Source organism: Doryrhamphus excisus, chromosome 13, assembly GCF_030265055.1.
Source record: "Doryrhamphus excisus isolate RoL2022-K1 chromosome 13, RoL_Dexc_1.0, whole genome shotgun sequence".
Classification (NCBI taxonomy): domain Eukaryota; kingdom Metazoa; phylum Chordata; class Actinopteri; order Syngnathiformes; family Syngnathidae; genus Doryrhamphus; species Doryrhamphus excisus.
This window is the reverse complement of record NC_080478.1, coordinates 4330621-4358309: the sequence shown is the minus strand read 5'-3', so window position 1 is coordinate 4358309 and position 27689 is coordinate 4330621. Positions and strand designations below refer to the sequence as shown.

Sequence of the window (27689 nt, the reverse complement as noted above, 5' to 3'; positions counted from 1 at the left end):
TTGTTGATTTTTAATATTTTTAACTGTGATTTCTGTGATGTTTACTTTAAAATGTTAGCAAAAATACATTTTTATTGTGGTAAGAAATGCTTGAGAGCCAGATACAGTCATCAAAAGAGCCCTACCTGGCTCCCGAGCCATAGGTTCCCTACCTCTGGTGTAGTACTACGTACGTCAGGATGTAACACTTGTTTTAAAGTACAAAACGCTAAAAAAGACGACAATATAAAAAATCATATTTTGTGTGAGATGAGAGGCTTTGTACGTACTGAATGTCTGGTGTTAAGCCCTCTAGCAGTACGATGTTCACTCCTCCGATGTGAGCTGATGCACACGTCTCAGTCATTTTCTGATGGAGGATATCTGCAGGGGCAACAAAAAGATGCAATCAAAAAAAAAAAATTGTTTCTTACTACCAAGAATGTGATTCAGAATATGATTTTGCATGTGATTTGTAATCTTCTACTAAGAATGACCTTTCATCTTCTCCTTGAGGGTAAAACTGCCATGGATCTTCTTGAGTTCAGCCTCCATGGTGAGTCCTCCGATGTCCGCTTCCAAGTGGGTGCGGTTCACCATGCCGATGCCAAACACGATGAGGGTGACGTGCTGGGGCTCGGAGCTCACCAGGCTTCGCCGCCTTCCACCCGTAACCGGGGGCCTTGTGGGTGTGGTGGGTTCTTGTTGTTCGTTCTCAAAGATGACGTTACAGAGCGGCTCTGAGGGCCGGTGAACACCTTCTGTGGAAAATAGAGGAACCATATTATGGGCAATGGATATTCATTTTATACCGCTTATCCTAACGAGGGTCCCGGGAATGCTGGAGCCTATCCCAGCTGTCTTGGGACGAGAGGTGGGGTACACCCTGGACTGGTGGCCAGCCAATCACAGGGCACATATAGACAAACAACCATTCACACTCACATTCATACCTATGGACAATTTGGAGTCGCTAATTAACCTAGCATGTTTTTGGAATGTGGGAGGAAACCGGAATTTTCTCAGCCTTAGTCCAAAATTGATTCATTTTATCCCCCTCACACAAAAAAAATCACGTACTTCGGTACGTGACAAAAAAAAAAACAAAAACAAAAAAACAAAAAAAAAACAAATGAACAATTTTTTTTTAATAATAATAATATATAAATAATAATAAAGTAATATACAAAATTTTATCATAATAATTTTATAATAATATAAATAATATAAAATATCAAAATAATAAAAAATTTATACATTTATAAAAAAACAAAAAAACTATATTAGGAAAGCAGGAAGTGAACAAATGTAACAGTTACTGATTGTAAAAGTACCAGATGGAGGGGTAGGATTTAATAAGCTTAGCTTCTTCCTACTCCTTTTGGACATGTGGAACTGGGAACTGATTATGGGATGCATTCAATTATAACCTGATGCATGTTCAAATGAAATAAAAACATGAATTTTTTTTTTTAAATATAAAAAAAATTAAAAACATTTTTTTTTAATTACATTTAAAAAATATAAAATTATATTAGGAAAGCAGGAAGTGAACAAATGTAACAGTTACTGATTGTAAAAGTACCAGATGGAGGGGTAGGATTTAATAAGCTTTGCTTCTTCCTACTCCTTTTGGACATGTGGAACTGTGAACTGATTATGGGATGCATTCAATTGTAATCTGATGCATGTTCAAATGAAATTAAACCATTACCATTACCAAGAACACCACCACTGGAGAGCATTTAAGCGTCTTAACAAAGGCCGTTTAAGAGGACAATTACTGAATCCGACCTTGTGAAATCATTTGGTATGTTGTGGCAAAAAGCTCAAAAAGCGCTGGTGAATGATTCCCACCTGGAAGACAGTTCTCGGCAGAGCTTCTCTCCAGGATGCCTGTGGGATCTGAGATGAGCGAGTAGAAGTTGAGCAGCTTGTACATGTTCTGCCAACATTCTGCTGACGGCTCGCTCTGCTCCGACACTGTGATGGAGTCCGAGTCGTCCATCTGGATCGCCGTGTGATCGGCCACGTCACGGGAGCCCTTTCTGGACACCTGGAAAATGACACAGAGATTCCGTAATATTTTACAATTACTGTAAAAGGGTCCTTAAATTGTCTATTGGGGCCTTGTTGTGAACAAAAGCTTTTGGCAGGACTGTTATTGGTGTAAAGCTAAACACAGTTACAGTTACATACTGTTTGTTATATCTAGTTCAAGTTTTTCCATAATGCCTGACTACTGGCTCCCTCTTGTGTTTGTAAGCGTGCATTACACTTTGCCGTGCAGCCTAAAACAAATATATTTTTTAGTTTTTTTCTGTAAAATGTGAGATAATACACCGTTAGAAAGCCATCTTTATCATTCACTGATAATTTAATTTAATTTAATTTTAAATTTAATTATTTTCTTTTTAAAAAAGTTTTCCATCAATTAACCTAGCATGTTTTTGGAATGTGGGAGGAAACCGGAGTACACGGAGAAAACCCACGCATGCACGGGGAGAACATGCAAACTCCACATAGAGATGGCCGAGGGTGGAATTGAACTCGGGTCTCCTAGCTGTGAGGTCTGCGCGCTAACCACTCGACCGCCGTGCAGCCTAAAACAAATCTATTTTTTTTTTCTGTAAAATGTGAGATAATACACCGTTAGAAAGCCATCTTTATCATTTACTGATAATTTAATTTATTTTAATTTAATTTATTTTAATTTAATATATTTTATTTTATTTTATTTTATTTTAATTTAATTAAGTTTTTGTATCAATTAACCTAGCATGTTTTTGGAATGTGGAAGGAAACCGGAGTACCCGGAGAAAACCCACGCATGCACGGGGAGAACATGCAAACTCCACACAGACATGGCCGAGGGTGGGATTGAACTCTGTTCTCCTAGCTGTGAGGTCTGCGCGCTAACCACTCGACCGCCGTGCAGCCTAAAACAAATATATTTTTTAGTTTTTTTTTCTGTAAAATGTGACATAATACACCGTTAGAAAGCCATTTTTATTATTCACTAATAATTAATTTAATTTAATTTAATTTAATTTAATTTAATTTAATTTAATTTAATCTAATCTAATCTAATTTAATTTAATTTATGGAATGTGGGAGGAAACCGGAGTACCCGGAGAAAACCCACGCATGCACGGGGAGAACATGCAAACTCCACACAGAGATGGCCGAGGGTGGAATTGAACCCTGGTCTCCTAGCTGTGAGGTCTGCGTGCTAACCACTCGCCCAAATGTACGTGTTTATGCGGTCATGAGGAAAATATAGAGTACCAACAAACCGGTTACCTTAGAGGTCCGACGTTCCGAACGTCCAAGCGATCCGCGTCCCCTGTGCTCCCGTCTCCCCAGCGTGTCCATGGCTGATGGCGGTCCGTTGGGTGGCAAACCCCCCACCACCCCTGCCCCTCCACCACCGAAACCTCTTTTGCTCTTCAGGGTTTGCGTGCCACTCCTGGTCCCGTTGAGGCTACCGCGTGAGCTGCGGCTGAAGTCGGACGACCTGAAATGTCGATACGGTCGCGCCTTGAACGTCGGCGTCGGCGAGGCTGACCCGGCCGTGTAACGGTTAAGCTTGATGTCCGTCTGAGTGGCTTTGATGTCGTCGATCATGGTGCTGAACTGGTGGATGAGGCGCACGAGCGCCATGTCCACGCGTTGGCTGATGGACTGGCAGGCCGTGGTGAAATCGCAGTGGAATGTGTTGTAGTGGCGGCGGTTGAGGTCGTGGAAGGAGAGTGGGACCGCGGACGGGCCCTGCGGAGCGCTGGTGGACTTCTCCATCACCACGGCGTTTACGCTGAACGTCTCAATGAGAAGGGCCGGCTTGAAATCAAGTGGCGGCAGGTTCACCATCCCTTGCCTGGAAGTCGGAAAAACAGACTTTAGCATGGATGACGTGTGCTGGGATCAGGTCGGAAAAAGACCCGTTCAAATCACAAATATTTAAAAATTATTAAAATATTTTTGATAGCGCTCATTAAAAAATAATGTAATAATACTCATCCAGAGGCAAATATACAGTATGTTTTTAATTGCAGAAAAAACTTCTATAATGTCATATTATTTATTAAAAGTGTCACAAGATTTAAAGATGACAAGATTTCTCGTTCAGAAAAACTAAGCCAGTGGGCCAGGGGATGATTAATTAATTATAATAAATTAATCACACAAGCTCCACACTCTGCCATCTCTGTGTGGAGTTTGCATGTTCTCCGGGTACTCCGGTTTCCTCCCACATTCCAAAAACATGCTGGGTTAATTGATGGAAAAACTTGGGTTAATTGATGGAAAAACCTTTTTAAAAAATAAAAAAAATAAAAAAAATAAATTTTACATTTTACAGAAAAAAAACTAAAAAATATATTTTTTTAAAATTAAATTAAAAAATAAAATAAAAATAAAAATAAAAATAAAATAAAAAATAAAATAAAATAAAAAAAAAATAAAAAAAATAAATAAAAATAAAATCAAAAATAAAATAAAAATAAAATAAAAATAAAATAAAAATAAAATAAAAATAAAATAAAATAAAAATAAAAATAAAAATAAAAATAAAAATAAAAATAAAATAAAAATAAAATAAAAAATAAAATAAAAAATAAATCAAAATGAATGATAAAGATGGCTTTCTAACAGTGTATATCTCACATTTTACAGAAAAAAAACAAACAAATATATTTGTTTTAGGCTGCACGGCGGACAAGTGTTTAGCACACAGACCTCACAGCTAGGAGACCCGAGTTCAATCCCACCCTCGGCCATCTCTGTGTGGAGTTTGCATGTTCTCTCCGTGCATGCGTGGGTTTTCTCCGGGTACTCCGGTTTCCTCCCACATTCCAAAAACATGCTAGGTTAATTAGCCACTCCAAATTGTCCATAGGTATGAATGTGAGTGTGAATGGTTGTTTGTCTATATGTGCCCTGTGATTGGCTGGCTGGGGGGGGGGGTCAATTTAATTACTACATTCCCATTTATCCACAGTAATTAATAAGTTATGTATTACCTTCTGGATTTTTTGTTTTTGCGCTCTTTAGAGGTGTCGGAGTCCACGATATCTGCTCTCAGACACTCCAAGTTGCCTGAAAAAGACAGATGTTCTCCAAAATACATCTTGTAGCTAAGAGGAGTGGCGTCCTGGGCTTGGATTCCTGTGTAGTTCAGCAAAGGCTTGAAAACCACCTGGTAGGTAAAAGAGATAGCGAGGAACAATGGTCATGTAAACACAACAGATGAACCGAGATGGAATGGAGTTCATACAAGTTGGAAAAACTTATCACCTGAGCATCAGCCAGTTGAACAGCAGCAGGACACGTGTTGCCCTCCTCGATGTCGTCTAGGTCATCCTGGCTGGTGCTATGCTGGGAATGCTGGGAATGGGTCCCATCTAATGTGTTCTGGTCGCTGGACAACACCGTGTTGAAGTCGGAAGCGGACGGGATTGTTGGTAGGTTACAGGTACCACCTGAGGATGCGAGGCAGAGTTAGGAAGGGTTAGGGTTAGTACTTTAAAAATATGATTCATTTTTGCAAATATTTTTTTAATTATTTTTATTGTAAAATATTTATTGCACAATTAAAAATATATATTTATAGGCCTATTTATAAGCAATAACCTATTGAGTGTTATTGACCTGTCACAATATTTTAGGAACCTTATACAGTTTATGTTTGATATTATTATTATTATTATTATTATTATTATTATTATTATATGAACGTAGCTCTCTGGTCATCATGCCAGTCTTGAATGCAGTTATGAAAAGTATGAGAATTAATTCTGTCTTGTGTGTACACCACAGAAATGTTTTCATTTCAACCCTGAATAATAATAATAATAATAATAATAATAATAATAATAATAATAATTATTATTATTATTATATTACTAAAATAATAATTTTTTTATCATTTATCATTTTTATCATCAATTATCATTAATAATTATATTATAATAATATATTTTGTATTATTATTATGAATAAAAATTATATTAAAATAATAATGAAATAATAATATAATAATGTTTATTAATAATTATTATTGTTATAATATAATAATTATTAATGATAGTAATTATAATAATAATAAACATAATTAATAATAATTATTATTATTATCATGAATAATAATTATATTGTATTTTTTATTATCATGAATAACAATTATATTATTAAAACAATAATAATAATAACATTATTATTATTAATTATTATTAAAATGATACAATAATATAATAATTATTATATTTAACAATATAATAATTATTATTTATTATTATATTATTACAAAATATAATTATTATTTTAATAATAATTAATATCATTATTATTATTAGTATTTTAATAATATAATTGTTATTCATGATAATAATAATAAAAAATATTATTATAATAATATAATTATTCGGGTAAAATAATTTTTAAAAAATGTAGTTTTCATTCCAAAAAATGCTACATAAAGAAAAATTGGAGACAATCTTTGCATGGCATCTTACCCGTCTGGAGGATATTGTGATGGGAGTGGTTGACCGGGGATTCCTGGACTGTAGCCCCAGTCCTGTTCCCGACAGCATTAGACATCCAGTTGTAAAAGCTAACAGAGGAGGGCTCAGACAGCAGTGGGTGTTCAGTCAGCATTTCCGTCCCTGACGTCCAAGAAGAGAGGACAGTTTCAGCGACACTGCAGTTAATTATTCAGCAAGGAAAAACAATTATAGTAAAAAGGGAATGGGAATGAAAATATAGGAATGGGTGGATCACGATGAAATTAAGACTTTGGGCACCTCGGACCATTTGAAGCAATGATGACAAAAGGGTCGGTTCTTTGTAGAAATATTATCACGTTCAATTTGGTGCATCCTTTCTATTGATTATTGATTTATAACAGGTAGCGGAGGACCAGAGAATCCCATAAGATGTTGAGACTAAACACTGCTTAACCTTAACCTCTTGTGTTCATAATAATAATAAAATGTAATAAATATTCTGTATGGCTTTAACCTCATCCATGAAAATGTTTAATCTTTTAATACTTTTGGTGTGGGCATGTAGGCCTTTTTTTTTAACTTATTTAATTATTATAATAATTAAATAATAATTATCATCATCATGAGTAACAATTATATTATTAAAATAATATCATAATAATCATGATATTATTTTAATAATTATTAAAATATGATAATGATATTATTATATATTATATTATATATTATATTATATATTATATTATAATAATGATATTATTTTAATAATTATTAAAATAATATCATAATAATTATTATATTATTTTATTAAAATAATATCATAATTATTATGATATTATTTTAATAATTATTAAAATAATATCATAATAATTATGATATTATTTTAATAATTATTAAAATAATACAACAATATCATTATTATTAATAATAATTATTATATTATAATATAATTATTATTAATGATAATAACAATAATAATAATAATACTAATAATAAATATGAGTAATAATAATTATTAGTTAGTTAATTAATTAATAATAAATTAATTAATTAATAATAGTAAAATAATAATTATAATAAAAACAATTATATTATAATTAAAATAAGAATTTTAATTAAAGAAATAATTATAATTAAAATAATTATATATTAAAATAATAATAATAAAAATAATAAAAATAATAATAATAATAATAAGTGCTATGAGAACGCAGCATTTTGTCTATGTACTGTTTATAGGACAAAGGTGGGCCTCTGACATTTTTTAGATTTGCAAGTGGGCCCAGAGTTGGTAAAGTTCTTGCAACCCTGATCTACAACATACATTAGACCCCCATTTTTATTCATCTTCAATTTTTCTTAGGTATTGACTGTTGGATTTATATATATATTAATGTCAAGAAAAGGTAGAAAAAGTGATTGTTTTTCAGCAACAGAACTTTAGCATAAAGTGAAATGAAAAGCTGAAGACTAGCTGCCCTTTTTTTTGGATGAGACCACAACAAAAGACGGTCCCGTTATGTGAGCGTCATTCATCTTCTCCCCAAAGAGCATCATGTTAAAGCTTTCATTCATCCACCTGTACGAGTGAGCGAGCCGGTCTTGGCCGCCGCGGCAACAGATGATTCGTTCCTCTGGGGCGTCCCCTCCAGCAGGTTGTGAAGACTGCGGAAGCTTCCTGTTAAATTGCTCAGGAGACTCTCCTTTCTGGGACTGTCCTTGACCGGCAGGCCGATGCGGCTGACGTGGGCTGGGGAGTCAACTGCTGTGTCACCGCTGGTGTAGCTCAAAGATTGGTAGGGGTGAGAGCCCTGGGGGTGATACATGTGCATGTCAGATTCACACTTCACACGTTATTTCCCATGCTGGATGGATGGATGGAACAAGATGGCTTACCATGTGGTGGAACCTACCATTTTCCTGCTTGCCATTTTTTGTTGTTGAGAATTTTATTTATTGGATAACTTTAAGTCAACATTTTAAAAATGTTTTACTTATAAAAAAAAATAATTTTAAAAAATGTTTTATTTATAATTTTTAAAAATGTTTTATTTATAATTTTTTTAAATGTTTTATTTATTTAAAAAATAATATTTAAACATGTTTTATTTATAATTTTTTAAATTTTTTTAAATGTTTGATTTCTAAAAAATATTTAAAAAATGTTCTATTTATAAAAAAATAATATTTAAAAAACTTTTATTTATAAAAAATAATAATTAAAAATGTTTTATTTATAATTTTTAAAAAATGTTTTATTTATTATTTTTTAATGTTTTATTTATTTAAAAATGTTTTATTTATAATTTTTTAAATTTTTTTAAATGTTTTATTTATAAAAAATATTTAAAAAATGTTTTATTTATAAAAAAATATAAAAAAAAAACTTTTATTTATAAAAAATAATAATTAAAAATGTTTTATTTATAAAAAAAATTATATTTAAAAAAATTGTATTCATAAAATTCTTTAAAATGTTTTATTTATAAAAATGTTATAAAAAAGGTATGCAACTTTATGTTTTACATTCTATTCCCTTAACTGAACCACGATCTTAAACCAAGGTATCCTGATTATGGTGTACTGTCGCACAGTGTTAAAGATATTTAATATATTGTTTAACCTTGGTTAGCATCCGCCTCGGTTAGCATGTTGAGATGACAGCAAGATGCCAGCTTCCTGTTTTTGTTAGATCTTGAATAGAAAAAAAATAAAAAGAAAAAAAATTAAATGTTAATTTTTTTTTATTTTTTTTTTAATTTTTCTTTTTAAAAAAATTAAAAAGAAAAAAATTTAAATGTAAATTTTTTTAATTTTTTTTTTTAAGTGATGACAGGACAGGAAGATCGTGGTTGATCTGGCTGTGATGGCTTTGGGAGCTTCCCTTTCATTCATTATTTATGCATGTGTAATGCATATACATAAATGCATTTATATGCAAATCGGTTTCTGCATGTAAAACTATAACTACAAAAACAAAACAAAAATGTCCAATTCTCAACCCAAGACAATAGGATTTCCAAATGTCTTCTGAAAAGTAACTTCAAATGTTCTACATATTTAAAAACCTAGCATGTTTTTGGAATGTGGGAGAACATGCAAACTCCACACAGAGATGGCTGAGGGTGGAATTGAACCCTGGTCTCCTAGCTGTGAGGTCTGCGCGCTAACCACTCCCCCACCGTGCCGCCCTCATTCAGATCTAAAATAGCTAAATACAGCTAATAAATACAGCTAAATACAGTAATATATTTTTTTTAAATATCTGAACTTCATATTAACGTTTACCTTTATTCGTAGTGCAGACTCGCTGTGTGTGTGAGACTTGGAGAGTTTTCTCATGATCTCCACGCCGCTTACAGGACCAGAGTTTCCCTCTTTTGGTGGCGGACGACTGCACGCTCCCTCCAGTAACATGGTGTGTTCACTCACTGCGGCTTCACAAGAACGACATCGAATAAAAACTCCCTCAAATGACGGCTATCAAAACGGAAAGGCATCGTGCAACTTTTTTTTTTTTTTTTTTTTAAATCTATACTTATGTTAAGATAGTTGATCTATCCGTCCAAATGTAAGCATCCCCCCCCCCCCCCCCCACCTGCATCGTATTCAAATTCAGCTCCATCGCCGCTGGTGTCACTTTGCAGCGCGGCGCCGTTGTCCAAGCCGAAGATGGTTTCGGCGAGAGCCTGCTGAGGTTCCTTGGGTTTCGCGAGCTGATTGGGTCTCATCAGACCAATAGCCTTGAAGCCCTGGGTGACCACAATGAATTTCATCCATTGGCGAGCCAACGCCACGAGACCCTTTTTGAGAGTCACTAAAGCTGGGACGCCATCATTCTGCAATAAAAAGGAAATAGATTGAACACAGCATATGGTGCAATATGTATTTTAAAATCCATAGTACTAACCATTGTGGCTTCTTCTATGACAGAATAATCTGCCTGTTGCAAGTAGCGGTGAAGGATATTGCAAAGCATACAAGACGGATTCTCGTGCAAGTAGCGAGCTCGCTTGGTCACGCGATTGTACTTGCTTCGGAACGGGATGTGGATGCTCTTTTTCTGCAACATGACAAAACATTACGTTTTAAAAAGCGCTGACCCGATCAGGCGATGTGTAACGCCAGAGCAAATGAAGAGCTTCTTGCAACCAAAAGGCGCTAAATCCGTTTTTTCTCTGTGTGGAGTTTGCATGTTCTCCGGGTACTCCAGTTTCCTCCCACATTCCAAAAACATGCTGGGTTAATTGATGGAAAAACTTGGGTTAATTGATGGAAAAAACTTTTTAAAAAATTAAAAAATAAAAATAAATTTTACATTTTACAGAAAAAAACTAAAAAATATATATTTTTTAAATTAAATTAAAAAATAAATAAAAATAAAAATAAAAATAAAAATAAAAATAAAAATAAGACAAAACATTAGGTTTTAAAAAGCGCTGACCCGATCAGACGATGTGTAACGCCAGAGCAAATGAAGAGCTTTCAACCAAAAAGGTGCTAAATCCATTTTGACTGATTTCGAGAAAATCAATGATTTTTAACTACGCACATATCAATCTATTTGGTCATCAAGTCTATATTGCAAATGAAAGAGCTATCAATATAGGTCATAAAAATGCATGCTATAAAAATCCTGCACACACCATGTATTTTATATATTTTTTTTAATTCATTTTTTTTCGGATTTAGCGCCTTTTGGCTGAAATGATGGATTTAGCGCCTTTTGGCTGAAATAAATTTGAAGTCACCTTTAACTTCTTCAATGGCATTGTTGTAAAAGAATGTAAGGTGCTTTAATGTGCTATGCTAATAAAATAATTACAACACAGAAGCCATTCTCAACATACAATACAAAATAATTATTATTAATTATTCATTCATTCATTCATTTTCTACCGCTTTTCCTCACGAGGGTCGCAGGGGGTGCTGGAGCCTATCCCAGCTGTCTTCAGACGAGAGGCGGGGTACACCCTGGACTGGTTGCCAGCCAGCCAATCACAGGGCACATATAGACAAACAACCATTCACACTCACATTCATACCTATGGACAATTTGGAGTCGCTAATTAACCTAGCATGTTTTTTTTGGAATGTGGGAGGAAACTGTGTACTTCGAAAACCTCTGGAAAAACAAGGAGAACATGCAAACTCCACACAGAGATAAGCCGAGGGTGGAATTGAACCCTGGTCTCCTAGCTGTGTTTCCCTCAAACTACGAAATTTATTGTCACAGTTTTTTTTTTTACTGAATAAGACAATCATGTTAAAAGTTAAAATACTCCGAAAGTAACCGGCGGGCCGGATTCAAACGCTTGGTGGGCCGCATATGGCCCCCGGGCCGTAGTTTGCCCACCCCTGAGGTAGAGACATGCCTTTTATGGCGTAAAAAAAACTTCCATGTTACAGAATACTGTAAAAAACACAATTTGTGTTCTCCTGAATTGCATAACATACTGTAACTATCATACTTGTACTTAATGTACACAAACAAAACAGGATGCGCACTGATACTGGCTTTCTGTATGTGCAGTGCCAATTGTATTCTTCTCTCTGATTGGTCAGATTATCAATAGATGGGAAACTTGGGCCAATCAGAATAAAGAATAAAGAAAGGGATTTAGCTCCTTTTGGTTGAAATCTGAATTGGAAATAGCGCCTTTTGGTTGAAAGCATACATTTCATATCACTTTTTTTCATATTTTTTAAAATGATTTCAAGACCAAAATATGTGATTTGGATACACATGACAGAGGTCTATAAAACTCGTGAAAAACATGCAAGTTAGTGAAAATTGGATTTAGCGCCTTTTGGTTGCAAGCTCTTCAAATACTTACCTCTAAAGCCTCCGTCATGATGCAGCCCATGACTGCACACACACGCAGCGTACCCTCCATGTCCAGTTTGTGGAGAGATGATTTGAGCTGGTCAATCGGAACCAGCCAGGCTCCGATGGCCGGAGTGGCAGTGCTGAGAAGATTTAATTGCCTAGAAATAAAAAAGGAACGTTTATTCCATTATTCACACCCAACATGGATATTGTAATATCAATACATTGGATGATATGGATACTCATCTGTTAATATTCATTTCTGATTTATTAGCTCAATACTGAAAACCCACACAAGCACGGGGAGAACATGCAAACTCCACACAGAGATAACCGAGAGTGGGATTGAACTCGGCTCTCCTAGCTGTAAGGCTTGCGAGCGAACCACTCGATCACCGTGCAGCCCATATTTGCATATTAATAATAATTCATGGTTCCATTTATCACAGTGAGTCTTCCAGGTTCTGATGCAGCAAAACAGTCCCAGACCATCACACTACCACCACCATATTTTACTGTTGGAATAATGTTCATTCATTTTCTACCGCTTATCCTCACGAGGGTCGTCACCAGCTGTCTTCTTGGGGCGAGAGGCGGGGTACACCCTGGACTGGTGGCCAGCCAATCACAGGGCACATATAGACAAACAACCATTCACACTCACATTCATACCTATGGACAATTTGGAGTCGCTAATTAACCTAGCATGTATTTGGAATGTGGGAGGAAACCGGAATACCCGGAGAAAACCCACCCAAGCACGGGGAGAACATGCAAACTCCCCACAGAGGGCGGAATTGAACTCGGGTGTTCTAGCTGTGAGGCCTGCACGCTAACCACTCTGCCCGGTTGTAAACATTAATTCATTAATTTTCGGGTATGCTGGAGCCTATCCCAGCTGTCTTCAGGCGAGAGGCGGGGCCAGCCAATCACAGGGCACATATAGACAAACAACCATTCACACTCACATTCATACCTATGGACAATTTGGAGTCGCTAATTAACCTAGCATGTTTTTGGAATGTGGGAGGAAACCGGAGTACCGGAGAACATGCAAACTCCACACAGAGATAGCTGAGGGTGGAATTGAACCCTGGTCTCCTAGCTGTGAGGTCTGCGCTCTAACCACTCGACCGCCAAGCTTTCTACTTGGCACTAAATGACTGTTTAAAAACTTCCGACTGCATATAATGTATTGTGAAAGTGATTACCTGGAAATGGCCTCTGAAGGGGATCTGACATTTGTGGGGGCAGCAAAACTAAACCAGATCTCCCGGATGGTCAGCTTCATGCTGCTGGAGTCAGGTGGCGGTGGCATAAGCGGGAGGTCCTTCTTTAGGTCATCGGATTCAACACCTTCATCCTGTAAAAAAAAAAAAAAAAAGTAAGATCAAGCCTTAGTCCAAAATTGATAAACAAAAAAAACCCAACTTAAATTATATTATGAAAGCAGGAAGTGAACAAATGTAACAGTTAGTGATTGTAAAAGTACCAGATGGAGGGGTAGGATTTAATAAGCTTTGCTTCTTCCTACTCCTTTTGGACATGTGGAACTGGGAACTGATTATGGGATGCATTCAATTGTAATCTGATGCATGTTCAAATGAAATTAAACCATTAAAAAAACATTTTTAATTAAAAATAAATTAAACAACATTTTTTTAAATTAAATAAAAAAAATGTTCAAATGAAATAAAACCATTAAAAAACATTTTAAATAAAAAAAACAACATTTTTTTAAAAATTAAATAAATAAAAAAAACTTAAATTATATTAGGAAAGCAGGAAGTGAACAAATGTAACAGTTACTGATTGTAAAAGTACCAGATGGAGGGGTAGGATTTAATAAGCTTTGCTTCTTCCTACTCCTTTTGGACATGTGGAACTGGGAACTGATTATGGGATGCATTCAATTGTAATCTGATGCATGTTCAAATGAAATAAAACCATTACCAGTACCATTACTATTACCATTACCCACAAGTCTTTATGCTTCACTGCTAATGTTTTTCATCCAGCACAGAGATTTCACACTTTGTCTGGAGGTGTGGAGCGTTCAAAGACATTTTACACACCGTATATTCAAAATCTGAGACCTCACAGCAGCCAAGTTAACTCCAGTAAAGATACCACATGGTCTTTGATTGACAGCATCTTACCTGGTCATCTGAGTCCGAGTGTTCGTTGACATCAGATGGAGGGCTAATAGCGTCACGTGGTAAGTTGTCATCCGATGCATCAGTACTGTAACCGCTCCCGGTCTGAGAGCCTGTTGAGCCATTAGAGTTAGGTACTCCAGTTTTGCCCCCGGTGTCCGAGTGGCCCATGACGCCAAATGCATTGTACAGAATGGCTCCTGACTGCCGGCCCCCTATAGCACAGTGTTGAATATAAATATGTTTCACATACACATGATAATAATAAAAAGGGGTTTAGTTCTGGGGGGTCTGTTTACCTTTGACTGTAAGATTCTCAATGCCGCATTCAAACATGATCCAGCCCCATTTCTCAAGAGACATGGCGGAACGGCCAAGGTCACCTGAGCTGGCATGGATGTCCGTCTCATCGACGAGTGAAAAATCCTCCATTTCTTCCAGACCAAATAAGACTTTGGACTTCTCCGTTGGGATCGCTGTGATGGCACAAGTTCCAATGTCTATGGGAAGAAAAGAAGAATATAATATAAGCATAACATAGACAAAGAAAATGTAAAAAAATTGACAAAACCCATGCCGTTTGTAAAATGTGTCGTGCCCGAATAAAGTATTCGGGAAACACGACAAATCTTAGCGAGTCCACTTAGCGAGACACCATGAGGATCTGCCGCTAGCAAGCAATGAAAAGGTCCTTTTGTATACTACAAAAGTAGTACTGTGATATTGCAGGTATTTTGTTTTTCAAATTGATATCACAATTTTCTTAAATTATGGTTATTTCAAGCATCCTAAAAGGACTTTTTTACTGATACTTTGTTCCACTAAAATACTGTTCTGATGGTGGATAAGTCAGGGATCGTATACTCTGCATTTTTTCACAGCTAATAGAATGTGAACGTTTGAGCAGGATTTTGAGACATATTTATTTATTTAAATTTGATTATTTCATTTTAATTTAATTTATTTTAATTTAATTCACTTTAGTTTAATTCATTTTAATTTAATTCACTTTAATTTAATTCACTTTGCTTTATTTTACTTTACTTTAATTAACTTTACTTTGATTTATTTATTTATTTACTTTACTTTAATTCACTTTAATTTATTTTACTTTACTTTGATTTAATTCACTTTAATTTAATTCACTTTGCTTTACTTTACTTTATTTTAATTTACTTTACTTTAATTTATTTTACTTTACTTTGATTTATTTTACTTTACTTTAATTTAATTCACTTCAATTTATTTTACTTTACTTTGATTTATTTTACTTTACTTTACTTTAATTTAATTCACTTTAATTTATTTTACTTTACTTTAATTTAATTCACTTTAATTTAATTCACTTTACATTAATTCACTTTACATTAATTCACTTTACATTAACTTTATTTTTATGGGTTTCTTTTTGTAAATTTAAAGCTGGATGTTAAAGCTTTATTTATCCAAATGCTAGACTTGTGATACAGCATAACATACTGTTCTAATCGAATACAAATGTGTTTAGTTGTTATGCAAAGTAGTTTGCATATTGCTGGTGTCATTCACTTTTTCCAGGAAATAATCTATAACTACAAGAAAAACAAAAAAATATCGCCTTGTTAACAGTATCGTGATATATCATATCGTGAGCCTGGTATCGTGATACGTATCGTATCACAAGATTCTTGCCAATACACACCCCTACCTCTTACTATAAAAAAATATATACATCTCATTTAAACTGTCAACTACGATACCAAATACTATGGAATAGAGCATTGAATATAAAGGGAACCAGAACCAACCTGTGGAGTCCAGGCCTCTCAACTGGCTGTGGATGCGGTGGATGTTGAGCCTGGCTGCTATTTCTTTGCCTTTCTCGATGCCAGCATTCGAACGCAACGAGCCGGATGACTGAGGCTGCATCTTAGTGGCAGAGGCGTACTTTTCCAACATAACGGAGGGTCTGCCATGGTCGGTTGTGTTGGGGGTTTCTTCTACGATGCCCCTGGAATGACAGAAACCTGTTGATTTTGTCCTTGCTTGTGGGAGGAAACCGGAGATCACAGGGCACATATAGACAAACAACCATTCACACTCACATTCATACCTATGGACAATTTGGAGTGGCTAATTAACCTAGCATGTTTTTGGAATGTGGGAGGAAACCGGAGTACCCGAACATGCAAACTCCACACAGAGATGGCCGAGGGTGGAATTGAACTCAGGTCTTATCCTCACAACGGTCGTCACCGGCGGTCTTCGGGCGAGAGGCGGGGTACACCCTGGACTGGTGGCCAGCCAATCACAGGGCACATATAGACAAACATACCTATGGACAATTTGGAGTGGCTAATTAACCTAGCATGTTTTTTTGGAATGCGGGAGGAAACCGGAGTACCCGGAGAAAACCCACGCATGCACGGGGAGAACATGCAAACTCCACACAGAGATGGCCGAGGGTGGGGAAAGACAAAATAAGAAGCCAAAATGTTACCACTTCCACACAAAATAGGAGGCAAACTCATTCATTTTCTACCACTTATCCTCATGAGGGCCGCGAGGGGTGCTGGAGCCTATCCCAGCTGTCTTCGGGCGAGAGGCGGGGTACACCCTGGACTGGTGGCCAGCCAATCACAGGGCACATATAGACAAACAACCATTCACACTCACATTCATACCTATGGACGATTTGGAGTCGCTAATTAGCCTAGCATGTTTTTTGGAATGTGGGAGGAAACCGGAGTAACCGGAGAAAACCCACGCATGCACGGGAAGAACATGCAAACTCCACATAGTGGGTGGAATTGAACTCGGGTCTTCTAGCTGTGAGGCATGTGTGCTAACCACTCATCCACCGTGCAGCCCTTAGAAAGAGTCTCAACCAATATAGAGGCATTACAACACATAATGTACACAAACACAATCATGTTGTTTGCTCATATTGGTGCTTATTATTATTATTGCTCAAAATTGCTTTTGTTGAGCTTTTAGGTGACGTATTGCATGTGTATGTGGTTACCATAGCAACACAAACCGACCTGTTTAGGGTGTTACCTGTTCATCCTGAACTGGGTGGCAATCCTGTCAAAGCACAGTGCCACAAGAGACACGTGGGTGACACATTTAGTGGAGCAGGATGGAGAGCCCTCCTCTACGGAGGCCTGAAGGAGACAAAGGTTCACCTGGAAGGGGAGAAAAAAAAAAAAACGGACACAGCAACATACAATATATATCAATTTATACACTAAGACTGTCATTCATATTGGCAGTAGTCACATATCAGAACGAGAGTCCTTAGCATCAGCTCATATATTCATGTGTGAAGTTCCTTTGGCGCTATGTAATAAAATACAAAGGAATGGAATAGTGTGTAAAAAAATTAATAAAACTGGCAAAACATTATGAAAAAAAAAATTAATACTGCCTGTCAAACATTTGCAGCATTTCCTCAAAATAATGTGTTAGTTCCAGCTTACTTAATATATTTACCTCAGGGCTGTCCAGCCATCTTTAGATTTTTAGATATTGTTAATATAATTTAAAAAAAAAATCTATTTACATTATGCATTTTTGTTGCATTTGCGGCTGCACGGCGAACGAGTGGTTAGCGCGCAGACCTCACAGCTAGGAGACCCAAGTTCAATTCATACTGTCTGTCAAACATTTGCAGCATTTCCTCAAAATAGGGGTGTCAATGTTAATGCGTTAGTTCTAGCTTACTTAATATATTTACCTATTTTGCAGCTGCACGGCTAACAAGTGGTTAGAGCGCAGGCCTCACAGCTAGGAGACCCAAGTTCAATTCATACTGTCTGTCAAACATTTGCAGCATTTCCTCAAAATAGGGGTGTCAATATTAATGTGTTAGTTCCAGTTTACTTAATATATTTACCTCAGGGCTGTCCAGCCATCTTTAGATTTTTAGATATTGTTAATATAATTTTTTAAAAATTTCTATTTACATTATGCCTTTTTGTTGTATTTGCGGCTGCACGGCGAACGAGTGTTTAGCGCGCAGGCCTCACAGTTAGGAGACCCGAGTTCAATTCATACTGTCTGTCAAACATTTGCAGCATTTCCTCAAAATAGGTGTGTCAATATTTATGTGTTAGTTCCAGCTTACTTAATATATTTACCTCAGGGCTGTCCAGCCATCTTTAGATTTTTAGATTATTGTTAATAAAATTAAAAAAAAATCTATTTAAATTATGCCTTTTTGTTGCATTTGCGGCTGCACGGCGAACGAGTGGTTAAAGCGCAGGACTCACAGCTAGGAGACCCGAGTTCAATTCATACTGTCTGTCAAACATTTGCAGCATTTCCTCAAAATAGGAGTGTCAATGTTAATGTGTTAGTTCCAGCTTACTTAATATATTTACCTCAGGGCTGTCCAGCCATCTTTACATTTTTAGATTATTGTTAATATAATTTAAAAAAATCTATTTACATTATGCCTTTATGTTGTATTTGCGGCTGCACGGCGAACGAGTGTTTAGCGCGCAGTCCTCACAGCTAGGAGATCCGAGTTCAATTCATACTGTCTGTCAAACATTTGCAGCATTTCCTCAAAATAGGGGTATCAATATTAATGTGTTAGTTCCAGCTTACTTAATATATTTACCTCAGGGCTGTCCAGCCATCTTTAGATTTTTAGATATTGTTAATATAATTAAAAAACAACACTATGCCTCTATAAAAAAAAAAATCTATTTACATTAATTGAGATAGCTTTTCTTGTGATTTGGCACTATATAATAAAATACAATGAAATGGAATAGTGTGTAAAAAATTAATAAAACTGGCAAAACATTATGAAAAAAAGGAGTGAATAGACCCATTGTACAGTCGATGTTCTGTGGTTGCCCTCGGCCAGTTATTTTCCAAAACAGCGGACCTCTCATTATTTGGGGTCATGAAGCTTACCTTTGGGATGGAGACGTTGGCTTGGAGGCCCTTGATTTTCACGTTATCCGGTTTGACGGACAGGTCGGTTTGGCCGTGGGAGATATTGAGAGAGCCGTGGGTCGTGGCCTCTGTCTTGGAAAGCTTGTGCTCTTGTTTGCCTGCTTGGCTCTGTGTGGATCCACATTCAAAACAATGAGACAGCATTCACTGGAATATATGCTATCTTGGTTATTATTATTAGTATTATTTTTTTTTTAATTCATGGGATGACAGAGCCATGATTCATAGAAATTATAATATCTTTCTTTGTTTTCTTAGTCGTACTTACAGATTCAGTCACTGTGGACTTGCTGATCTGATAAGCCTCATTCAGAACCTTCCCGTGCAGGTCATCTAAAATAGCGGCAGGATGACGGATGCTAGCAAAGTGGACCATAGACTCGATGTACCTGAAATCAAGCAAATACAAAAGGTGGGCTGCAATACAAAAAGGTGGGCTGCAAAAAAAGAATGAACGTGAAAGTCACAGATTTTTGTTAAAACAAATATTCATTCATTCATTCATTTTCTACTGTTTTTCCTCACGAGGGTCGCGGGGGCGTGCTGGAGCCTATCCCACTTTCTCAATAGTACAATATATTTAAGCTAACCAGCGTTGGTCATATTAATTTCCCCCCCCCCAATTGATCTTAAGAGAGGCGAAAAAAAGCAGAAAGTTACCTGTCAAGGGACTCGGCCACTAAGGGTGTAAGAACCACATTGATGGGTCCTTTGACCTCCACGATTGCCGTGGTCCGGGTCTGAGCTAAAGGCTGTTCCAAAGTCCAGTCATCTGTCGTCGTATCCTCATCAGCATTCTCCATAGCTCTCTTATCCAGGGGAGTATAAGGAGTACTACGGAGAAGACAAGACATATTATTCTATGTCACAGTGAAAATTAAAAAAAAAATGTGATAATAAGCAGGGTATATTAACACAGTGATTTTCAACGACGGTCCCGCGGTACGTGTTTTAAATACCTGCTGTTGTCTCCCATCAACTGAAGTCCTCTATCTAACAGAGAAGTGGCTGAGAGGCCCTGTTTGGTCACCTGAAATATTAGCAATATTAATGTACTGGCAACATCAATCATAAATTATTGTATTAAATAAAAAAAAAACCTTAAAGCTTGGAACAGAGAGTTGGTCAAAGGAGGCGGAGCTTTCTTCACTTGTGGGTGTGTCAAGATCTAAGGGGCGGTGTAGAGAAGACTTGGAGGTCCTCTTGTTGGTGGGCTGCTTGACAGACCAATTGGAAACCTGAGAGGAATAAAGAAAAGAGCACTTTGTCGTGGGAATGACCCCACGGGGGCAGCGGAGTCCATTGAATCGAGATTTTGAGAGACTCCGCTTACCTGGTAGTGAGCCAGGTAGTTTTGGTAGCATGCCATCACGTGGGGCTGTCGGGTTACTGGACCAGGCTCGGCTGTTTTCTCCGCTTCCACCGAGCTCTCTTCCTCCATGGCCAGGGCAGATACAAAGGAAGCCTGGGATATGTGGCTCGGGAGGGGCTGGGAGGGCAGTGGGGGCAACATCGGGGGCAGAGGCAGCGGACGGGACTCGGTGATAAGCTCCCCATTGAGAACGTAAGCAAGAGGACCCTCAACGCTGTGGTAGATGGAGGTGCGACTAAATGACATAAAACATAAAAACACACAAGATTTATTAATTTAATTGTGTAAGTGTGCTTTCCTTCTTTTATTTATAAAAAATATATATATATTTGGGGCTGCACGGTGGACAAGTGGTTAGTGTGCAGACCTCACAGCTAGGAGACCCGAGTTCAATCCCGCCCTCGGCAATCTCTGTGTGAAGTTTGCATGTCCAGCCATCTTTAGATTTTTTTTATATTGTCAATATAATTAAAAAAACAACACACAGACAATACTGTCTGTCAAACATTTGCAGCATTTCCTCAAAATAGGGGTGTCAATATTATGTGTTAGTTCCAGCTTACTTAAAGTATTTACTTCAGGGCTGTCCAGCCATTAAAGATTTTTAGATATTGTTAATATAATAAAAAAAAAAATCTATTTACATTATGCCTTTTTGTTGCATTTGCAGCTGCACGGCGAACAAGTGGTTAGAGCGCAGGCCTCACAGCAGGGAGACCCGAGTTCAATTGATACTGTCTGTCAAACATTTGCAGCATTTCCTCAAAATAGGGGTGCCAATATTAATATGTTAGTTCCAGCTTACTTAATATATTTACCTCAGGGCTGTCCAGCCATCTTTAGATTTTTAGATATTGTTAATATAATAAAAAACAACAACAATATGCATCTATAAAAAAATTATATTTACATTATGCCTTTTTGTTGCATTTGCGGCTGCATGGTGGTCAAGTGGTTAGAGCGCAGGCCTCACAGCTAGGAGACCCGAGTTCAATTCATACTGTCTGTCAAACATTTGCAGCATTTCCTCAAAATAAGGGTGTCAATATTAATGTGTTAGTTCCAGCTTACTTAATATATTTACCTCAGGGCTGTACAGCCATCTTTAGATTTTTAGAAATTGGTAATATAATTTAAAAAAAAATTCTATTTACATTATGCCTTTTTGTTGCATTTGCGTCTGCACGGTGGACAAGTGGTTAGCGCGCAGGCCTCACAGCTTGGAGACCCGAGTTCAATTCATACTGTCTATCAAACATTTGCAGCATTTCCTCAAAATAGGTGTGTCAATATTAATGTGTTAGTTCCAGCTTACTTAATATATTTACCTCAGGGCTGTCCAGCCATCTTTAGATTTTTACATATTGTTAATATAATAAAAAAAAAACAACAATATGCATCTATAAAAATATTATATTTACATTATGCCTTTTTGATACATTTGCGGCTGCACGGCGAACGAGTGGTTAGCGCGCAGGCCTTACAGCTAGGAGACCCGAGTTCAATTCATACTGTCTGTCAAACATTTGCAGCATTTCCTCAAAACATTATGCCTTTTGGTTGCATTTGCATCAAGTGGTTAGCGCGCAGGCCTCACAGCAAGAACACCCGAGTTCGACTCCACCCTCGGCCATCTCTGTGTGGAGTTTGCATGTTCTCCCCGTGCATGCGTGGGTTTTCTCCGGGTACTCCGGTTTCCTCCCACATTCCAAAAACATGCTAGGTTAATTAGCCACTCCAAATTGTCCATAGGTATGAATGTGAGTGTGAATGGTTGTTTGTCTATATGTGCCCTGTGATTGGCTGGCCACCAGTCCAGCGTGTTCCCCCCTCCTCTCGCCCAAAGACAGCTGGGATAGGCTCCAGCATACCCGAAACCTTAGTGAGGATAAGCGGTAGAAAATGAATGAATATATGAAAAAAATAGCTATTGTGATGGCCGCTGGTAGTCAAGGAACTTATAACTTATAAGGCCTGGCCAATATCACTCATGATAAATGAATTAAAAACATTGATGATATCGGCTGATTTTCCGTCATTGATTATCGGTAACAGAATCGGTATCTTAAATCCCTGATTGTAGCATCCCTAGTAATCATATACATGGACGTGCTGCTCAAGATGCACAGACTAGTCCAACACCAGACATGCTGTGTGGCGCTGCATCGGTTATTCGTGTTTGTAAGGCAATTACACTGATTGAAAAATAAATCACTGTGTTTACACTTGAGAAAACAGAAAAACGACAGCGTGCTCGGAGAGAAAAGAAAAACGACACCCGATTTTTGCCAGCCAACCAGCAGCAAATGATGTGGGAGCTAATGGATCATACATCTCATCCACTACAATGCTCCAACAGCGTTTCCATCCCGCTGCATCGACGCCAACCAATAAATAAAAGCCGTTAAGCTCAGCGAGGCTTTAAATATTTAAATTCAGCACTAAACTGGTATTAAACGTAACAGTGCCTTTGGAGATGCAAGATATTTTACAATTATTGTTTCTGTCATGCAAGTCATCATAAGGGTTGCTTGTTTTGCAATGTTTTCTTCATACGTAGAAGGTAATCAAACTATGGAAAATGCATAATGAATCAATATATGGAAGAGTATATATAAGTTATAAACAAAATATAAATATGAGAATGTTTTTCCTTATATTGAAATTACAATATCCCAGCTGTCTTTGGGCGAGAGGCGGGGTGCACCCTGGACTGGTGGCCAGCCAATCACAGGGCACATATAGACAAACAACCATTCACACTCACATTCATACCTATGGACAATTTGGAGTCGCTAATTAACCTAGCATGTTTTTGGAATGTGGGAGGAAACCGGAGTACCCGGATGGGGAGAACATGCAAACTCCACACAGAGATGGCCAAGGGTGGACTTGAACCCTGGTCTCCTAGCTGTGAGGTCTGCGTGCTAACCACTCGTCCGCTATGCAGCCCATATTTGCATATTAACAATAATTCATGATTCCATTTATCACAGTGAGTCTTCCAGGTCCTGATGCAGCAAAACAGTCCCAGACCATCACACTACCACCACCATATTTTACTGTTGGAATAATGTTCAGTCGCTAATTAACCTAGCATGTTTTTGGAATGTGGGAGGAAACCGGAGTACCCGGAGAAAACCCATGCATGCACGGGGAGAACATACAAACTCCACACAGAGGGTGGAATTGAACTCGGGTGATGTAGCTGTGAGGCCTGTGAGGCCTAATCACTCATCCCGGTTGTAAACATTCATTCATTTTCTAATACTTAACACTTTCTGGTATGCTGGAGCCTATCCCAGCTGTCTTCGAGTGAGAGGCGGGGGGTACACCGTGGACTGGTGGCCAGCCAATCACAGGGCACATATAGACAAACAACCATTCACACTCACATTCATACCTATGGACAATTTGGAGTCGCTAATTAACCTAGCATGTTTTTGGAATGTGGGAGGAAACCAGGAAACCCACGCATGCACAAGGAGAACATGCAAACTCCACACAGAGATAGCCGAGGGTGGAATTGAACTTGGGTAATCTATCTGTGAGGCCTGCGCGCTAACCACTCAACCACCGTGCCACCTCAAAAATTATGATTTTATTTTAAAAAAGTTGTTAGTGAAGCAGCTCTCGTCATTTCGTACCACTCCTGCCTCCCACAAACTATGATAGCATTTGTGTGGTAATGTCAACGACCACATGAAATATTATATAAACAAAACAAAAAATAATAGTGCATCATACTCTGCAGTGTGAATGAAGCCTATTTGTCTATTGTTCCAGCATTATGATGTAATATTTAACATTGAAGTGTAACGTCCTTATTATGAACCCCGGGCTCAAACTGACCTGTAGTTCTCCATGTAATACGGAGGCTGCTGTGGTTGCTGCATCTGCTGCCTCCTCCTCTTCTTGCGACCCGGGTAAGTCCCCGGACCCTCATCGGCGCTGCTGATTGGCTCAAAGTCTTCCGCAGCCGAAAAGTAGGCTTCACTATCAGCAACCGACATGCTGGAGTCGGCGGAGCGGTACTGATGGAAGGTGTTGGAGTCCGCCGAAGGTGTGAAGGGGAAGGAACCGTAGCTCCGACGCTGCCGTGGTGAATCCAGGACGTTCTCGTCACTGCGGGAAACATCGCAGCTGAACTGGACGCCCCCGGACAAGACCGGCGGAGGCTTCTCAGTGAAGACGGCAGCTGACAGGCTTTTGGTGCTGCCTAATCGGCCCGAGTGGACAGAGGACTGGCGCTTGAGGGGGGAGCAGAGAGGTGACCGCACCGAAGAGCGGTCCTGAGAGTTGTTGGGTGAAATAGGAGAAACCTCGGGAATATCCCGGAAAGTGCTGTAAAAAAGTACAAATACAACATTATAAGGAGATCAGTGATTTTTGTGTGATTTTCCGTGTTTTTAACATGTTAAAGCCTGGATTATGTGCCCGAAAAGTCGGTACACCATTCCCACCAACACCGCATTGATCCTTTAATAGCTCTTATAGCCTGAGTAGAGCATTCATTCATTCATTAATTTATTAATTTACTTTTTCCTCACGAGGGGGTGCTGGAGCCTATCCCAGGTGTCTTCAGGCAAGAGGCGAGGTACACCCTGGACTGGTGGCCAGCCAATCACAGGGCACATATAGACAAACAACCATTCACACTCACATTCATACCTATGGACAATTTGGAGTCGCTAATTAACCTAGCATGTTTTTGGAATGTGGGAGGAAAACGGAGTACCCGGAAAAAAACACACACATGCACGGGGAGAACATGCAAACTCCACACACAAATGGCCGACGGCGGAATTGAACTCGGGTTTCCTAGCTGCGAGGCCTGCGTGCTAACCACTCCATCACCGTGCAGCCTACAAATTAGCATTTTCATTAATTTTCGACCACCTCACAAGGGTCGCGGGGTTGCTGGAGCCTATCCCAGGTGTCTTCAGGAGAGAGGCGAGGTACACCCTGGACTGGTGGCCAGCCAATCACAGGGCACATTTAGACAAACAACCATTCACACTCACATTCATACCTATGGACAATTTGGAGTTGCTAATTAACCTAGCATGTTTTTGGAATGTGGGAGGAAACCGGAATAACCGGAGAAACCCGGAGAACATGCAAACTCCACACAGAGATGGTCGAGGGTGGAATTGAACCCTGGTCTCCTAGCTGTGAGGTGAGCGTGCTAATCACTCAGAACAAAATATTCTATGAAATATATTAATTCACAAGGGTCGCGGGGGGTGCTGGAGCCTATCCCAGCTGTCTTCGGGCAAGAAAATCATCAGGCTACACCCTGGACTGGTGGCCAGCCAATCACAGGGCACATATAGACAAACAACCATTCACACTCACATTCATACCTATGGATAATTTGGAGTCGCTAATTATCCTAGCATGTTTTTGGAACGTGGGAGGAAACGGGAGTACTCTGAGAGAACCCACGTAAGCACATGGAGAACATGTGAGCTCCATACAGAGATGCCCGAGCGGAGGTCTTCCCGATCTCCTTAAACACTTGTCCAACATGCGGCACTGGGACCTTTATGGTCTGCTTCAATGCAAAGCAAAATATTATTTTTTTTTAAGAAAGGAGCTAGCATAGTGTATGTTAACACCTCCTAGCGGGACCATAATCCAGGCTTTATTAATTTATTAATATAATTTTAATATAAATTCTCTATATTACTTACTCAACAGGACTTTTGCCATTGACAGGAAACATGCGTTGCTCAACACTTGGCGACGGGGTGTCCCTTTCTCCAGCCAGTAAGGGCAAAGCCGCACTAGAGGAACTATTTTCTTCAGAGGAGGAGGCGGAGCTATGGCAGCGTTGGGGTACCTGGAGACTCAGGTGCTGTTGACCACGCCTCTCAGGTACCTCAGGAGGCAAGCAGGGTGAGTGGGTATCGGTTTTCAGTCCAACAACCCTCCCTGAAAAAATAAAAATAAAAAACACATTCAAAAGATGAATGAAGCCCAAGCAAAAAAAAAAATATATGTCACATACTCAGACCTGCCAACCTTGAACACATTTTAAGAGTACTACTACTAACTTATGTTTCTGTCCCCTCCATGATGTTAACCTATGATGTGATTCAGGCCAATAAAAAAAAAAAAAAAAAAAAACAAGCCATGTGTAACATATGGCTCCCGGGCCACACTTTGGACACCCCTGTCTGTTTCATCAGGATTGGGCATGTGATATGATGTCAACTCTGTCAGCAACCACAACTCATTCATTCATTCATTTTCTCGCGCTTTTCCTCATGAGGGTCGCGGGGGTGCTGGAGCCTATCCCAGCTGTCTTCGAGCAAGAGACCTGGACTGGTGGCCAGCCAATCACAGGGCACATATAGACAAACAACCATTCACACTCACATTCATACCTATGGACAATTTGGAGTCGCTAATTAACCTAGCATGTTTTTGGAATGTGGGAGGAAACCGGAGTACCCGGAGAAAACCCACGCATGCACGGGGAGAACATGCAAACTCCACACAGAGATAGCTGAGGGTGGAATTGAACCCGGGTCTCCTAGCTGTGAGGTCTGCACGCTAATCACTCAGTCCAGTTGTAAACATTCATTCATTCATTTTCTACCGCTTATCCTCACAAGGGTTGCGGGCGTGCTGGAGCCTATCCCAGCTGTCTTGGGGCGAGAGGCGGGGTACACCCTGGACTGGTGGCCAGCCAATCACAGGGCACATATAGACAAACAACCATTCACACTCACATTCATACCTATGGATTCGCTAATTTGGAGTCGCTAATTAACCTAGCATGTTTTTGGAATGTGGGAGGAAACCGGAGTCCATGAACATGCAAACTCCACACAGAAATGGCCGAGGGTGGAATTGAACTCAGCTCTCCTAGCTGTGTGGCCTGCACGCTA

The 27689-nt window shown here is 38.5% G+C and overlaps 1 protein-coding gene across 3 annotated transcripts in view; it reads right to left on the bottom strand.

Annotated features, from left to right (window-relative positions):
* The window catches only part of LOC131140027 (bridge-like lipid transfer protein family member 1), a 124689-nt gene that overhangs the window by 57925 nt on the left and 39075 nt on the right, over positions 1-27689 (bottom strand). For all 3 annotated transcript variants that reach the window (XM_058090084.1, XM_058090083.1, XM_058090082.1), the window contains exons 27-51: positions 26487-26727; positions 24643-25134; positions 20752-21025; positions 20519-20656; positions 20378-20448; positions 20079-20252; positions 19687-19807; positions 19377-19526; positions 17508-17635; positions 16256-16458; positions 14768-14968; positions 14472-14683; positions 13524-13675; positions 12320-12470; positions 10393-10545; positions 10081-10321; positions 9771-9919; positions 8062-8293; positions 6492-6641; positions 5275-5459; positions 5001-5176; positions 3283-3856; positions 1837-2035; positions 477-740; positions 270-363 (exon numbers count right to left, since the gene is read on the bottom strand). In XM_058090084.1, the coding sequence (XP_057946067.1) occupies positions 270-363; positions 477-740; positions 1837-2035; positions 3283-3856; positions 5001-5176; positions 5275-5459; positions 6492-6641; positions 8062-8293; positions 9771-9919; positions 10081-10321; positions 10393-10545; positions 12320-12470; positions 13524-13675; positions 14472-14683; positions 14768-14968; positions 16256-16458; positions 17508-17635; positions 19377-19526; positions 19687-19807; positions 20079-20252; positions 20378-20448; positions 20519-20656; positions 20752-21025; positions 24643-25134; positions 26487-26727 (5125 nt within the window). The remainder of the gene's footprint in view (positions 1-269; positions 364-476; positions 741-1836; positions 2036-3282; positions 3857-5000; positions 5177-5274; positions 5460-6491; positions 6642-8061; positions 8294-9770; positions 9920-10080; positions 10322-10392; positions 10546-12319; positions 12471-13523; positions 13676-14471; positions 14684-14767; positions 14969-16255; positions 16459-17507; positions 17636-19376; positions 19527-19686; positions 19808-20078; positions 20253-20377; positions 20449-20518; positions 20657-20751; positions 21026-24642; positions 25135-26486; positions 26728-27689) is intronic.